The following is a 13,429-nucleotide window of genomic DNA, read 5'->3' as shown; positions in this document are numbered from 1 at the left end:
TATATATATATATATATATATATATTTGATTTAGAGAAAAAAATGGAACAACAGATGGATGAAAGCAACCTCAAGAAATTCTTTAGTGAGTTGGATAAAGATCTTGAAAAGTGGGAAGGAGACATAAGCCAATTAAAAGGGAAAAAATTTCATAGAGACGTGAGTGACTTTAATTCCAATAAAATATTCAGATGGCAAATTCAAAAACAAGCTGGAATTAGACATGAAGCACAACAATTACAAGCTTCTGCCTCCTCAATAACCTCAATGAGTGAAGGTGAAACATCTTCGGTGGAGAGTGAACCGTGGGAAGGACGTAGCCTCCGAAGTAAATTTGGGAAAACAGCAAATCAATCTAAAATTTACCATCATTAAGGCTTTCAAAGAGATGACCGGCTTAAGGTAATCAACCTTTCTACTCGTACCTTGATATTCAGCTACAGGTGTTGGAGAGGGGGCTGTCTTTTGCACCATCTAACACGATGGATGTATTTACAATTACTAAGGATGTGCATCTCTTTGCTCGGAGGCTAATTTTGAAACGTTTTTTCCACCGTTCTACTCCAGGAGAACATGTTCTTACAGAAAAGGAGCAGGAAGCATTATCCGTCCTAACATCCCTAGCGGAGGAAGGTGAAGGGTGGGAGGAGACAGAAGATGTAAGTATCCCAGATGGTGATTCAGGAGTGATTTTGGGTGGAATACCTTCGCATTTATATCTGAAATCCAAGAGATTTCCCCCCCTATCAACATGCCCGGCCATAGATATTTTTGTTAAAATGGTCACGAGTGATATTGAAAAATTCAAAGGAAAATCTCAGGGGCCGTTTAACTTATCTTTTGAGGAGAGACGGGCTCTACAGGACATGAAGACATGGTCAGATGTGACCTTTAAACCAGCAGACAAGGGGGGGAACCTGGTTATTTGGCCCAATGCCCAATATGAGATCCAGGCCCATAAAATCCTATATAATACCACTTGTTCTAAAAAAATTAAAATATAATCCTACTCAAGATTTTCAGAGGGAGCTGACCATGATTTTAGATCGTGCGGTGGAGCAGGGCACCATTACTAATAGATTAAGGGAAGGAATTTTGAGATTAAATCCACGAATGCCGACCTTTTATCTATTACCGAAACTTCATAAAAATCCATCGGATCCCCCCGGTAGGCCCATTGTGTCGGGCAACGGGGGTTTAAATGAGCCTATATGTGATTTTGTGGAGTTTTACTTAAGGACATTGGTGGAGGCTTTACCGTCTCATATAAAGGACACAACGGCAGCCCTACAGAGATTTGATAATTTAAACATAGGAAGGACATCTCTGATGGTGGTGGCCGACATAGAGGCTCTATACTCGTCCATTAAGCATCGAGATGGACTAGAAGCCAGTTCCTTCTTTCTACAGGCCACTAATTTGGATCCAGAACTTATCCATCTGATTCTAGATCTATTAAGATTCATCCTGACACATAACTGTTTTATGTTTCAGGATGAGATTTTTGTTCGAACTCAAGGGACTGCGATGGGGGCGTCATTCGCCCCATCTTACGCGAACCTATTTTTGGGTTTGTGGGAGAGAGACATCTTCCAGGTTGACCCGGTGGAGTCGGTGTGTCTGGTCCAGAATTGGATCAGATACATCGACGACATCTGGTTTATCTGGGAAGGCTGTGAAGACGATCTACACCAGTTCATGAGAGATCTAAATAATAACAATAGAAACATCAGACTCACATACAGGTTCGGCCGTGAAGTGGAATTTCTGGATTTAAGAATTATGGTCACGGAGGAGGGTGACTTGATGACCAATGTTTTCAGGAAAGAAACAGCAACACATTGCTTCATGCAACATCTTGTCACCCTCAGTCTACTTTGAAGGGAATTCCTATCTCCCAGTTCATTAGGACTAAAAGAATTTGTTCAAAACAAGAGGATTTTGACCATCAAGCTGGGGAATTAAGGGATCGCTTCCTACATAGAGGATACAGTAGGAGATGGATTAAAAGGGGATATAGAAGGGCTAATGAGACCACAAGGGATGCCCTTCTTTATACAGGTCCAAAAGTAAAGCAGGATCAACCCATTCGTTTGATTACCACCTTCCATAACCAATGGGGGGGATTTCTATCCATTTTGAAACGACATTGGAATATCTTGAAATCAGACCCTATTTTAAGGGATTGTATTCCAAATAACCCTAAAGTAACGGCTAGACGCAGCAGAAATTTAAAGGATTTGCTTGTCCATAGCCATCATCAGAAAATCAGAATAAACCCGTTAAAATTGAATCATGGTTTTTTCCCTTGTAACATGTGTAAAGGGTGTCTGAATATGGATAGATCATCCTCCTTTGAAGGCAATAAGGAAACAAAAACATATGATATAAGAATTCATCTCACATGTGCCTCAAAAAATGTGGTCTACTTGGCACTGTCCCTGTGATCTTAAATATGTGGGCCTCACAACACGGGAATTAAAAATACGTGTAAGGGAACACGTAAGGGACATAGAAAAGGCCAAGACAGCGAAAGAAGGGGAACACCTTAAGTCTATCCCCAGACACTTTCAGAGATTCCATCAGTGTAATCCCCGTCTTTTGAGGATAAAAGCGATTGATCAAATTAATTTGGGTCCAAGAGGTGGTGATGTTGGTAAGGCACTAGCCCGTCTGGAAAGCCAATGGATTTTCAGGTTGGGAACTGTAGCTCCTCTTGGCCTAAACGAACATTTTGGCTTTAACTCCTTTTTAGAGTAATTCGGGAATCGAGGGTCTATATAGTACCCTCTTTTATTAGCTTTGTTTTTAGTCTGTTAGGGTGTTATTGACATTTATGTAGTGACAGCAAGTAGCGCATAGTGGTTGCGGAGCCTCTCTTAATGTAAATCCTATGTGGAAATTAGTGTGGCAATGAATTGGTTGAAGTATGTAACAAGTGTTAATTATATGTTCTTGTAACTGTTGCAGTGAATTTCATCCTCCTTGAAATTGGGGCTGAGGTCGGGAAGAATTCCTTAAGAACTTGTTGGTTACCTGGTTGGAGAATGGAATAATCTTCGAGATTTATAACGAATATCTGGGGATGAAATTGGATCACCACCGCTATGAAGAAAACTCTTGAAATTTACTATAATGTGGACTCTTGTTGTGGATTTAGTATTCTTTGGGTGGTTTTGGGACACAAATTGCATGGAAAACCCTTTATAGGAATTTTCAGGTGTCTGTAAAACATCTTTCATGACCCTCCTCTCCTCTGCGTCTCCTTCAGTGGCTCTTTTGTTCCGCTTCTGCCCCCCTTCCCCTCCTCCACCCCCCTTTTCTCTCCCCCCCCTTGTTCTTCCATCAGGCCTGTCCGCTCCCTTCCCCCCCCCTTTTTCCCCCCCTTTTCCTCTATATATATTTTCCTTCCCCATAATGGGTAGTTTGAACTTAGTTTAGGACATCCCCCATGTATGTGTATGCCGTAGCTATTTGTATCTGAAGCTGTGTCATGATCAGCATTGTAATAATGTAATATTGCAACAACATGGGGTGGGTGGGTGGGGGTTCTGATGGGGGGGGGGCAACTTTTGACATTCTGGAGTTTTTGATGCAATACCTCGTGAGATAGCCCCCTGGGGAACAGTATAGGTAGGATATGGTTATTGCCATTAAGGGAGAGTATATGTGTTGTAACATCAGGTTTGACTTTTAGATTATACACGTTTCCCTTCATACTAATATATGGCACATAATCCCCTGTACGCGGCCCTTTCTAGCCTACCGGGTGCCCACTCCGATGTTGTGGTAACTTTGCAGCGCCTTCTGTTGTGGTTGGTTACCATGGTAGTAATACCGTGGCGGCTGACACGCAGAGTGCGCTTCAACCACCGGAACGGGGAGAGGGCTATGATGGACCTGTAGGCATGGATGGGTCCGCGTCATGATTGGGGGCAGGCCATGCTCGCGTCACAAATTCATATGGGAAGGAGATTCTGTCCCCGCGTCACCGGAAGTGGGCGGGCCGCACGTACTTCTCTATATACACAGGATGGGATTTCCTGGCAACGCGTCACTTTGGGAGGCGGGCCGGATATACATCATTGTATGGGTGTTGTTTAGAGGTTCCGGCACCACTATTAAAGGGCGCTTCTTTTAAAAATATGCACACACGTCCCCTGAAGAAGTGGGAAACGCGCGTCGGGACAGCGGACGGTCACGCTAAGTACTAATACAGGTCAGTGTATCTCTACATCACCGTGGGCTGCATCAGCCCTTTAGGGAAAGCCATGGTTGGCAGTAGGGACGCTCGGTTACTGGGGGTCATCTTACTGGCAATGTAATTATTCAGGTCTCACTTCTATTGTTGGTGGCATCAGTCTGAGTGGGTCAGGTGGAACCTTTGTTATTGTGGAAATCAGGATATTGATGCTAGTGAGAATCATAATAGTGGCTTGATTGAGATTAGCTATACAAACAGTATTTTCCTCTAGGGGTGGTTGCAGTAATCATGGGTGAAGCTGAATAATAGCTGTAGGTTTCTGAAGTTGTAACCATGTTTTAGACGGCACTGTAGAGTTTACTGATACAATATGAGTATGTTGACATGTCCATTGTGATAACGATCTTTTGCTTGACACATGTAATTGTTAATATATTTTTTACATGAATAAATAAAGTTTAGCTTTTAGGTTAAACACCGTCCCTAATGGTTCTTGTGGCTATAAAGTGCTTCTGGTGTAAAACCTGAGTATGAGGGTCATAGAATTTGGACAAATGATGCATATATATATATATATGTATGTATATATATACATACATACATATATATACACACATATACATACATATATATATATTATATATTCATACACACACGTATATATATACATACATACATACATACATACATACATACATACATATATATATATATATATATATATATATATATATATATATATATATATATATACACATATACACACACACACACACACACACACATATATATGGTGCAGACTAAACGTTTGGACACACCTCATTCAGAGTTTTTTATTTTTTTATTTTCATGACTCTGAAAATTGTAGATTCACATTGAAAGCATCAAAACTATGAATTATAACACATGTGGAATGAAATACTTAACAAAAAAGTGTGAAACAGCTGAAAATATGTCTTATATTCTAGGTTCTTCAAGGTAGCCACCTTTTGCTTTGATTACTGCTTTGCACACTCTTGGCATTCTCTTGATGAGCTTCAAGAGGTAGTCACCGAAAATGGTCTTCCAAGAGTCTTGAAGGAGTTCCCAGAGATGCTTAGCACTTGTTGGCCCTTTTGCCTTCACTCTGCGGTCCAGCTCACCCGAAACTATATCTCAATTGGGTTCAGGTCTGGTGACTGTGGAGGCCAGGTCATAGCACCCCATTACTCTCCTTCTTAGTCAAATAGCCCTTACACAGCCTGGAGGTGTGTTTGGAGTCATTGTCCTGTTGAAAAATAAATGACGGTCCAACTAAACGCAAACCAGATGGAATAGCACGCCGCTGCAAGATACTGTGGTAGCCATGCTGGTTCAGTATACCTTCAATTTTGAATATATCCCCAACATTATCACCGGCAAAGCACCCCCACACCGTCACACCTCCTCCTCCATGCTTCACGGTGGGAACCAGGCATGTAGAGTCCATCCGTTCACCTTTTCTGCGTCGCAGAATTTGATCTCAAATTTGGACTTATCAGACCAAAGCACAGATTTACAGCGGTCTAATGTCCATTCCTTGTGTTCTTTAGCCCATACAAGTCTCTTCTGCTTGTTGCCTGTCCTTAGCAGTGGTTTCCTAGCAGCTCTTTTACCATGAAGGCCTGCTGCACAAAGTCTCTTTTTAACAGTTGTTCTAGAGAGGTGTCTGCTGCTAGAACTCTGTGTGGCATTGACCTGGTCTCTAATCTGAGCTGCTGTTAACCTGCGATTTCTGAGACTGGTGACTCGGATAAACTTATCCTTTGCAGCAGAGGTGGCGCTTGGTCTTCCTTTCTAGGGGCGGTCCTCATGTGAGCCAGCTTCTTTGTAGCGTTTGATGGATTTTGCCACTGCACTTGGAGACACGTTCAAAGTTTTCCCAATTTTTTCGACTGACTGACCTTCATTTCTTAAAGTAATGATGGCCGCTCGTTTTTCTTTACTTAGAATTTTTATTATGACAAAAAAAAAGCAGCTAACAGTCTATTCAGTAGGACTATCAGCTGTGTATCCTCCACACGTCTGCACAACACAACTGATGCTCCCAACCCCATTTATAAGGCAAGAAATCCCACTTATTAAACCTGACAGGGCACACCTGTGAAGTGAAAACCATTTCCGGTGACTACCACTTGAAGCTTATCAAGAGAATGCCAAGAGTGTGCAAAGCAGTAATCAAAGCAAAAGGTGGCTACTTGAAGAACCTAGAATATAAGACATAGTTTCAGTTGTTTCACAATTTTTTGTTAAGTATTTCATTCCACATGTGTTAATTCATAGTTTTGATGCCTTCAATGTGAATCTACAACTTTCAGAGTCATGAAAATAAAGAAAACTCTTTGAATGAGAAGGTGTGTCCAAACGTTTGGTCTTTACTGTATATATATAGCAAATACAATATACATGAGCTAACAGTGAGACTAGTACAGAGTGGGAGAGGACCTTCAAGATCTTACTAACTATAAAGTACGGGAGAGGAATTGGTACATCAGGGGGTTGTGGTATTGAGGTGGTAACAGAATTATTGGAGGTTGTTTGTCCCATGGTTACCTCCTATCCACAGATACTCTTCTTCCACCAACCTTTTCTTATGGTTTTTCCCTTGTGCATCAATTTCTGTACATTCTTAATGTATTTAATACCTGAAAGTGAAGCTGGACCTTTTCCATCTCCACCCCAAGAAACTTCGCCTTCACTTCAAAATCACCGACTGCGTCTCCAGGTGTGATGTCAAAGAGAACATTTTTGAATCTAAAAAGATAATTTGGTAAAATGTTTATTTGATGCCTATCATTATGAACAATGTAAGCCATACAAAAAACCCTTCCCAACTTAATGTGTCATGAAGAGGTTAAAGGGTTATTTCATTAAAAGGTAATCCCCAGCTGCAAATCATTATAAAAGAAAGAAACCGTTCTGTGCTCACCTTCCCCCGGTCCACTGGCGAGTCTCGCCGCTGCTCCCAGTCTCTTGCTTTGGCTGCAGCACTGACATGATGTCGATAGTGTTGATCAGTGAGCTCAGCGACTCTGAGAGGGGCATTTTGTCTACATGTGACCACCCCGCTTAGAGCTGCTGAGTTCACCGATTGGCTGCCACTTTGTTGAAGTGATGTCCACGCTGTGGCCAATGCCAGACACCGGGAGCAGCGGGAGACTCACCGGTGGACCTGGGGAGGTTAATACAGCGGATTCTTTCTTAATAATACCCTGTATCCTGGGATTATCTTTTAATGAAGGGGAAAAAACCCTCTAATGTTTGAATCCTGGGGTCCCCTGATGGAAACATTTTTCTATGTACACAACATCGTTTATTCCACCCATTGTTACGCACTGATTGGTCTGCAGGCCTTCTATTTCCAGGATGACTCCTTTTTCATGTAGTCTCGCTGCTGTATATTTAAGGGAGGATTGTTTCATTTTCTTGCTGCCTTTCTCTTCTCCTTTCCCATCCATTTTTATGGAACGCCTTGAATTCCTGTGTGAAATATTTATGAAATATGAAATACGCCGCATGAAAGTCACAGGATGTGAACATTCCACAAATACCAATCTCAAGTTCCACCCAATGTCACATGTATTAAAATTAGACTTATCACAAATATATCAGACCCAGATTCTCTCTGATTTGGCTGGGTTCAAAATGAGTGTATGATCAGTTAGTGTGCGGTCTGTGCGCACAATGGACCTCACAGACCGCTTGACCAGTGCTAATCAATCTACAAGAGGACGACACAGGAAAGAAAATCGCAACGTGCACTAGACTGGGCCATTTTACAGAGAACTGTGTGTATAATGCAAGCCTAGTCCGGTACCAGTCCACAGTGACGATACGCACATGGAAGTGGTCTGATAGTTTCAATGATTGTCTTAACTCGGTCTTCGCTTAAAGAGGTTCCCCATGAACAAAGTAAATTTTAAAGTTTTAATCAAATCTTAGAATAATAATAATTTCCACAATTAGATGTGTTTAAATAAAATCTTCCTGTGCTGAGATAATCTTATATATGTGTCCCTGCTGTGTACTGTGTAATGTCTGTGTCTGACTGTACATAGACATGGTCTGATCATACCACATCTCCTAGACAGAGGAGGATGTAAAAGAGAGAATACAGAATGAGATCGTAACTGATTCTTATTGTGAGGTAAAACATTTCCCTACCTGTATGTAAAAAATAATTTATCTCAAAGAAAGAATTATTTGCGATCCCATACTGTAATATTTACAAAACGTTCTACTTCCTCCCCTGCCCAGGAGCTGTGGTATGATCAGACCACTCCCTATGTATGGTCAGACACAGACATTACACAGTACATAGCAGGGACATATATATAAGATTATCTCAGCTCAGAAACTTTTTTTTTTTTTTTTTTAAACACATCCAATTGTGGAAATCCTTATTATTCCAAGATCTATTGATTAAAATTAACTTTGTTCATGGGGAAAAACCTCGTTAATTATCAACGGTCGGTATTCCGCATACAATTAGTAGACCGCAGACTACTAAAATCTGCACTGCAGGATCTTCAGTCAGAGGCTGAAGGGAACAACACTTATTTTGGATGTAACTATTTAGTACTATGACTGACTTAGGCTAGTTTCACACATCCGGCTTTTCGCCGGTTTGCCGGATTCGGCGCACGCCAGTACAGTGTATACAATACAGTGGCAGCGCGACAAGCGCCGGTCACATGCTGTCATGTGACTGGAGCATGTGACCCGGAAGTTACAGTGCTGCCACTGTATTGTATACACTGCACTGGCGAGTGCCGCAGCCGGCAAATCGGCAAAAATCCGGATGTGTGAAACTAGCCTAAGATTTATTGTGAACTAGAGGCAAAATTAAAGGATTTTTTTTGTCATGTGAGACTAAGGTCATGTGTCTAATGTAGGTGGGTCCCATCTTTTTTGTTCCCACCTTTGGGACCTGCGTCTATCTCCTGAAGGTAGGGCTCCTGACGTTCCAACCAACTGCCTGTGAGTGGAAAGCTGGCGCTTGTGCGGCCTTTCTGCTTTCATTGCTATATACATTCCCTATCTTGTGGAAAACATATATGTCTCATGTCATCAATTTGAGATGAGCGGTTTTGTGGACGTTCGGTTCTCCGGCAGCCAAGGAGCCGAGCCTCTACTGGTTCGAGCTTGACATGAACTCCGGAGCAAGTCACTGATTGGCAGTTTGAGTCTTCGCCCACATACAGCCAGCCATAAGCAGATTATTTCTAGGGGAGGGTGGGTGTTTTTTTCCAGAAAAAAATTTTGGGGTTGCACACTACATCTAATCGTGTTGATGTTACCCCCAGTGCGAGCCGTCCAAACACTGCAAGCGGCTTGCACAGGGCTAAGCACAGTGTTGCTTGTGTGAGTGAAGTTTGCATATAAAGCATCCGAATCTTGATTTGTTTTAAATTGGTGGTCGGTTCGAATACCGAACCTCAGGTTCACTCATCTCTAATCACCATCTGTAAGGAAACTAGGTTTTAGAGGATTTTATATAGGATGCAAGATGTTTTGCACCCTGTCAATAAATGTGAAAAATAAAGGCTCCGTAGGAAAGGGTGGACACTCCCTGTAGTCAATAGGAATGAGTGCAGTAGTCCTCATTTAAAGGGGTTGTCCACTACTCCCAACAATCCCTTATGAATGCGAGTGTCTGTCCCAGGTAAAATACCGTATTTTTCGGACTATAACACGCACCGGACCATAAGACACACCCTGGTTTTAGAGAAGGAAAATAGGAAAATAAAATTTTTAGCAAAAAATGTGGTCATGACACTGTTATGGGGCGAGGATCTGCTGCTGACACTATTATGGGGGTAATGTCCCCAAATTCTCTACTAAGGTACCCCATCCTGGTAATGATCCTCCTGCCTTGTATTTATATATATGTCCCTCATCCTGGTATAGCCCCATCTTGCTATATAATGCCATCCTGGTATGTACTCCCATCCTGCTATATACCTCATCCTGGTATATGGCCGCATCATGCTATATACCCCATCCTGGCATATGGCCGCATCCTGTCCTGCTATTTACCCCATCCTGGCATATGGCTGCATCCTGCTATATACCTCCATCCTGGTATGTGCTCCCATCCTGCTATATACCCCCATCCTGCTATATATGCCATCATCCTGCAATATGCCATCATCCTGCTCATATGCCATCATCCTGCTTATATACCCCCATCCTGCTCATATGCCATCATCCTGCTCATATGCCATCATCCTGCTCATATGCCATCATCCTGCTCATATGCCATCATCCTGCTCATATGCCATCATCCTGCTCATATGCCATCATCCTGCTCATATGCCATCATCCTGCTCATATGCCATCATCCTGCTCATATACCCCCATCCTGCTCATATACCCCCATCCTGCTCATATACCCCCATCCTGCTCATATACCCCCATCCTGCTCATATGCCATCATCCTGCTCATATGCCATCATCCTGCTCATATGCCATCATCCTGCTCATATGCCATCATCCTGCTTATATACCCCCATCCTGCTCATATGCCATCATCCTGCTCATATACCCCATCCTGCTCATATGCCATCATCCTGCTCATATACCCTCATCCTGCTTATATACCCCCAATCCTGCTCATATACCCTCATCCTGCTATATGTCCTGCATCCTGTGGCACACACAGAAAAAAAAAATAAACATTTATATTCACCTTTCCTCGCTCCATGCAGCATCGCTCCTCCTCCGTCTGTGCCGGCAGAGCTATGTGGAGCCGGCCACGATCCCTGCAGCATCGCGATGTCCTTCTGTCTGTGCCGGCGCAGCTGTGTGGACACGTGCGCATAGCGATGACGTCATCGCTGTGAGCACCGCTAGTCTCCACACACAGCTGCGGCCGGCAGACAGGAGGACATCGCGGTGCTGCAGGGAACGGTGAGTATACTGATTCACTGCACCCCGCGCTGATGATGATGCGCGGGGGGCAGTGAATATAGCCGCACATGATCACTCCAGGCTGTAGTTGCCAGGGGTGATCATGTGGACTGGCTGTTTAGCAAGCGTGCATCCCCCGCCCATCACCCTGCCCACCTGTCAGTGCCAGCTTCAGCGCTGAAAGATGGGCGGGAGTATGGGCGTGCATATGTAATGAGCGGGCCCACGTGGTCATGGCTGGCGCTGCCACAGCCTGTTCGTGCCGCCGATGACCCGCTCCACCACAGCATCCTCATTCACCACAACCCTACATTCAGACTATAATTTGGGGGAAAAAAGGGTGTCTTATAGTCTGAAAAATATGGTAAAACCACATATAGGCACCCCCAGTGCCGGCGCCATTCCAGCAGTGTCAGTACTCTCTCTCTCATGGCTTGCGTGAGGTTGTTAAGTCTGCTATCCAAGCAGGCTGACCAGAAAGTGCCCGCCCCTGAGGAACTGTAGCATTATATCCCAGCAAACCATTTTTTAGGATTACCTTCTTAACTAATTTTAGTTTTGCCTTTAAAATAATTAATTTATTTTTCTTTTTAATTTGGTTATCTCTAGAAGTTTACATTTTGAAACCTTTTATATTTCTAAAGTTTGTGTGTGTGGGATGGTCTCTCCTCCCAGGACATCTGCTTTTCATTTAGAAATTGCATATTGGTACATAATGAACCCCGGTGAACAGAACATACTTCCTAGTTAAGTTGTCCAGACATGTCTTGATGTACGTGTTATAATAGGTTATCTGGTCTTCAAAGAAGGCCGTCTTGGAGTTTAGGGCATTGAGAGTCTGCTGAAGCTTTACAAGTTCGGCTTTTCGCCTCTGCCTGTGTCGCCTTTGGTTACGAATGTCCTATAAGGATAAAATAACAGAATATAGATTATAGTAGAGAATGACATAAGACGTAAAGCTAAAAAAAAAAAAAGAACATGATAAATCAATGAGGAGTCAACACATAGTTAAGAAAAAAAAATGCTTGTCCCAATGTGCGAGCAAAGCAGCCAAAAACAGGTCACTGGTCGTAATGTCAGACCAGAAGACATTCCCAGAAACATCATTTTTATTCCTACTGACCATCCGGGGGAGTTTGCTCAGATGTCAATGCCCTGTAGAATATATTGTTTCTGATCAACAGAGATGAAGATTTCTCAGATTTTCGCCTTCATATTGTAAGTCTTTTATCTGCACATGTCTCTGTTTTTTTTCCCACATTCATATGACTTAACAGCTTCAAAAGTGATGCACACCCTGGATCCGTGGACCTGTGAGCACACGTGAAATGGCCGTCGTCCGGCACACATCCCACTCTCTCTGAGCATGTTTTAACAGCATCGAATAAAAGGACATTTTTCCTAATGGTGAGTGCTGCCGGATTCTCTACTTTTGGAATTTACTTGATGATGGCTCAACACTGGACTTAAGAGGTTCTCCAAGATATATTGATGCAAAATAAAGGGAAAAATCCCAAAACACAGATGAGGAATGTCTCTCATCACTGTGCAGAAATCTGCTTTGTGTGGCCACATCCTTAAAGGGAATCTGTCACCAGGTTTTTGTTCCCAGTCTGAGAGCAGCATAATGTAGAGACAGAGACCCTGATTCCAGCAATGTGTCACTTACTGGGCTGTTTGCTGTCATTTTGATAAAATCAATGCTTTCTCTGCTGCAGATCTAGCAGTTATACAGAGCTCATGAATATGCTGGACTACCTGTAGTACGCCAAGTAGTCCTCTAATGATAATCTACTGCTGGTTAAACAGTGATTTCATCAAAACTACACTAAGCAGCCTAGTACGTGAAACACCGCTGCAATCAGGGTTTCCACCCCAACGTTATGCTGCTCTCAGATTAAATGGCAAAAGTCTGGTGACAGATTCCCTTTAAGACTTCACAAGTGCAGCACTGTAATATCTTTTTGTCACAAGTACAGCTCCGTCAACCAGGTAAGTGGCATAAGGTGGTATCAGAAATTGTATCCAGTTTTTCCACACCCGTAATCTGCTCCCTCTACATGTAACATTGAGATAGGAGATTCATTTGATTTCATCTTTCAGGGTCCTTTTTATGTCACTGCAGAAGGACCTATATATCTGATTCGTAGAAGAGCTGTGGGTTGTGGATCTTCAAAACAATCTTAACACTCTCAATGTAGCTCTATACAAATGTTTTTGGGGCTGTAAAACATAGTTCAGTTTATCTGGGTCATTGAAAAAAAAAAACAAACATAGTCCCTCCCCTCCACCTTT

At 42.7% G+C, this 13,429-nt stretch overlaps 1 protein-coding gene across 2 annotated transcripts in view; it reads right to left on the bottom strand.

Moving 5' to 3' along the window:
• IQGAP2 (IQ motif containing GTPase activating protein 2) overlaps window positions 1-13,429 on the bottom strand; it is a 502,441-nt gene that overhangs the window by 5,742 nt on the left and 483,270 nt on the right. For both annotated transcript variants that reach the window (XM_075325516.1, XM_075325525.1), the window contains 3 exons: window positions 11,875-12,035; window positions 7,559-7,702; window positions 6,868-6,976 (listed from right to left, as the gene is read on the bottom strand). In XM_075325516.1, coding sequence (XP_075181631.1) covers window positions 6,868-6,976; window positions 7,559-7,702; window positions 11,875-12,035 — 414 coding nt within the window. The remainder of the gene's footprint in view (window positions 1-6,867; window positions 6,977-7,558; window positions 7,703-11,874; window positions 12,036-13,429) is intronic.

The sequence above is a fragment of the Anomaloglossus baeobatrachus genome, chromosome 1 (assembly GCF_048569485.1).
Source record: "Anomaloglossus baeobatrachus isolate aAnoBae1 chromosome 1, aAnoBae1.hap1, whole genome shotgun sequence".
In the NCBI taxonomy this organism is placed as follows: Eukaryota; Metazoa; Chordata; class Amphibia; order Anura; family Aromobatidae; genus Anomaloglossus; species Anomaloglossus baeobatrachus.
The sequence above is the reverse complement of the archived record's forward strand: the minus strand, read 5'-3'. Positions and strand labels throughout refer to the sequence as shown.